Source organism: Lichenostomus cassidix, unplaced genomic scaffold (genome assembly GCF_008360975.1).
Source record: "Lichenostomus cassidix isolate B80296 unplaced genomic scaffold, HeHo_3.0 HiC_scaffold_57, whole genome shotgun sequence".
Classification (NCBI taxonomy): domain Eukaryota; kingdom Metazoa; phylum Chordata; class Aves; order Passeriformes; family Meliphagidae; genus Lichenostomus; species Lichenostomus cassidix.
The window spans coordinates 9,164-12,154 of record NW_028147574.1 but is presented as its reverse complement, the minus strand read 5'-3'; the positions used below and the strand labels follow the sequence as shown (position 1 = coordinate 12,154).

General features: G+C 37.3%; 1 protein-coding gene across 1 annotated transcript; it reads left to right on the top strand.

Moving 5' to 3' along the window:
* Positions 1-230: 230 nt before the first annotated feature.
* LOC146422032 (protein ripply3-like) lies at positions 231-2,448 on the top strand. The gene is made up of 3 exons (XM_085046790.1): positions 231-365; positions 1,159-1,226; positions 2,059-2,448. The coding sequence occupies exons 1-3, from the start codon at positions 231-233 to the stop codon at positions 2,207-2,209; spliced, it is 354 nt and encodes a 117-aa protein (XP_084902916.1). The 3' UTR covers positions 2,210-2,448.
* The last annotated feature ends 543 nt before the right edge of the window (positions 2,449-2,991 follow it).

Here is a 2,991-nt window from a genome sequence, read left to right as displayed (position 1 = left end):
AGGCAGTTTGGGGGTTTTTCTGCTTAACTAAAAGGATTTCAGCACTATTTAAACCATCTCCAGTTCACTTTGAGCTGTGGAATCCTAAAGGGAAAGGAGCCCTTAGTGAAAAATGGCCAAGAGGCTGTTTGGTGTGTGGGGAGAAATAAAATATTGCCCCAGAAATCAGATTTCCCAAATCAAAATGCCCCCAGGGGTGTCCAGGGTGGGATTGTTGGGGTGTCTGATGGATGATCCCTGTGGATCCTTTCCAACTCAGGATATTCCATGATTCCTTTGGATCCCAATCTTCCAGCAGCCCTGCTCTATGGAGGCCCTGGATGCTCACAGCAAGACGTGGGGAGGCACCAGAGAACCAACAAATGGTGAGAGCAAATTTGGGAATAATAATAAAAAAAATGAAATAATAATAATAATTATAGTCCTCGTGGAAAATAAGAAATTGAATATGGGAAGCCAGGCTTGGTAATCTCTTCATTTGTTCTTTCAAGCATTTCTTTAGTGTTGGAAAATGTGGTTCAAATTAGTGTTCTGTACATGGTAATGGTTAAGAGTATCTCTAATTTTAAGTCAGATGTAGAATTATTATCCATTATTATAAATATATTAATTACATAATAATATTATTAAGAGTTTCAGAAACAACTGCTTACTCCATGCAGCCCTCATTTTAACAGCACTTTATATTTGTTTAATTATATAAAAAAGGGAACAACTTCAGTTTGAAATCTCCAGGCCTAGTCTGGATGTGATATTTTGTCTGTAGGGGAGTTTAAGTGAAAAGAATTTTAAGGTGAAATTTAAAACCCATATTTTCAGGTGCAAAATTTTATTTTTTTTTGGGGGGGAAGGGATGTTGCCATAAGCAAACCACTGAGGAAATCAACAGAAAACCGAATTTTAAACTAATTCTTACTGGCTTTGAAATGCACTGGGATTTTTAGTTTTTACCTGCTTGGGTGGGAAGGTTTGTTAGGCTGAAAGAACAAAAATAAAGATTGAAGCACAATCAACACAGACCCTGATGTTTTATTCTCGTGAGAGAACAGACTCACAGTGATGATTTCAAAGCAACATTAGTGTGGATTTTTATGGTTACAAAATCAGTGAAATCTTCATTTTGAGCCCATTCTAAATCATAAACATGTCTCCTTTCAGTCAGAATTGTGTGCTCAACGAAGAAATTGTAGATCCAAAGGAGCCTTGGGCTTCCAGCATCCAGTGAGGTGAGTTCAGCCCTGGCAGCTGGCAGAGGAAAAGTGGCATCTTTCGAAATGAAGCTCATTCTTTCTCTTTTTATTAACAATTTCTCTCCAAACTGCACAGGTTTTTATCCCTTGGATGCTCAGGCTGAACAGAGCCTGAAACAACATGAAAATGAGGAGAAAGTAATCTTAAAAACCTCACATTTTTTTCCTCATCTAATTTCTACTTTCATTTATTGCTATGACAAAAAGCTCCCAAAGCCCAAATAATTAATGGGAACAGCTGCCAATGGAGTGTGACTTGTTAGAGATTTCAGGTTGCTTTAATTTGCTCTTGATTAAAAGTTGAACTCCAAGTAAAACTTTTTATGCTGGAGTACTGATAAAAGTTTTCACCAACATTTGGATTCTTTCAGGCTTAATGATGTGAAAACTCCTGATTGGGGTTTTCATTTAGAGGAGGAAAATCAATGGAATATTCCTCTTCCTTGCAAGCACTTGTTCTTATAAAAGCTGTGGCATCTTGAATTCTGTGTGACCTTTATTACTGTCAGATTTTACTGGAAATTAGCCGACGTGGAAACAAGAGGGGCCATTTATGGTTTTAATGCAAAACAGAGTGGATTTTGAAATAAATGAATTCATAAATAAACACCTCCTTCTCTGCCTGGAGACACAAAATCCACTAAAATCAACCTCTGTGCCTCAGGAAACTAACCCCAACCTAACCCTGGTAATCTTCATTCCTGAATGAATTATTTACCAGAAAATCAGTTTTAATATTCAGGCTAGATTGGATGGACAAGTGCTGCATTATTTTACTTTTTCCTCTTAAAATACATTTTCTTCTCAGACTTTATTTGCCCAAATCCAAATCCCAGAAGTTTCTTGCTAACACTGGAGAGAAGGTTCTGGCAAGTTTTCCAGTGCAAGCCACAATTCACTTCTACAATGATGATGATGATGACTCTGAGGAAGAGGAAGAAAAAGTGAGCTCAGCCTAAGGAGGAACAGCCTTGACAAAGACAGAATCCACATTAAAAAGATCAAGAGATAAAAAAAGAACTGTCTGGAATGGATGGACAAACATCTGACCAAACTGAGAAATACATCAAAGCTCAAAGAAAAAAAAACCTATTTATAATTCTCTTTCCAAGAAGAATGAGTCAATGAGCTGGAAAATGGGAGGAAATCCTTTCGTGGTTTTTTGAGACTTTCAAATAAAACCCTGAAGCTGAACAAGAGCTGGTAAGACTTAAATTAGGTTGGTTTAAGTAACACAGATAAAGAACATTCAGATCACTGTACTTAGTTACTCATTAATGTTTACATTCCAGTCCTGATCAAGTGAAAATGAGATTGATTATGAGGCTGAATGATGTAATGCACAACCCCAAAATAACCCAAAGGCTTTGAAACACAATGAAATCCAGCAAGGAATTATTTCAAATGCACAGCCTGTTGCTTTTTGGCTGCATGGGACATATTTATTCTGCAATAAATGCTGAATCCCCAGCTGGCCTCATCCATTTCCAGTACAACCCACAGGTTCCAAACAACAGTTGGGATATTTTCTGGGCTTCTGTCACTCTGTTGTTATCAGATTTTTTTTCCCCTTGTAATCTTTTGCCAGTCAGAAAAAAATCAGTTTTGATTAAAAACCATGATTTAATTTAATGACACATTAGAACTTGCATTGTGTGGTACATTCTTTGCCTTCCCCACAGTATTTTCTAGGCTCAGAGAGTTTCTCAGCACTTGTTTTGCTACCAGCAGCTCTTCATTA

Coding starts and splice junctions, on each gene's coding strand:
- LOC146422032 (XM_085046790.1), top strand. CDS start 231: ATGATCCCTGTGGATCCTTTCCAACTCAGGATATTCCATGATTCCTTT. Junction 366..1,158: donor CACCAGAGAACCAACAAATG/GTGAGAGCAAAT, acceptor GTCTCCTTTCAG/TCAGAATTGTGTGCTCAACG. Junction 1,227..2,058: donor GGCTTCCAGCATCCAGTGAG/GTGAGTTCAGCC, acceptor TTTTCTTCTCAG/ACTTTATTTGCCCAAATCCA.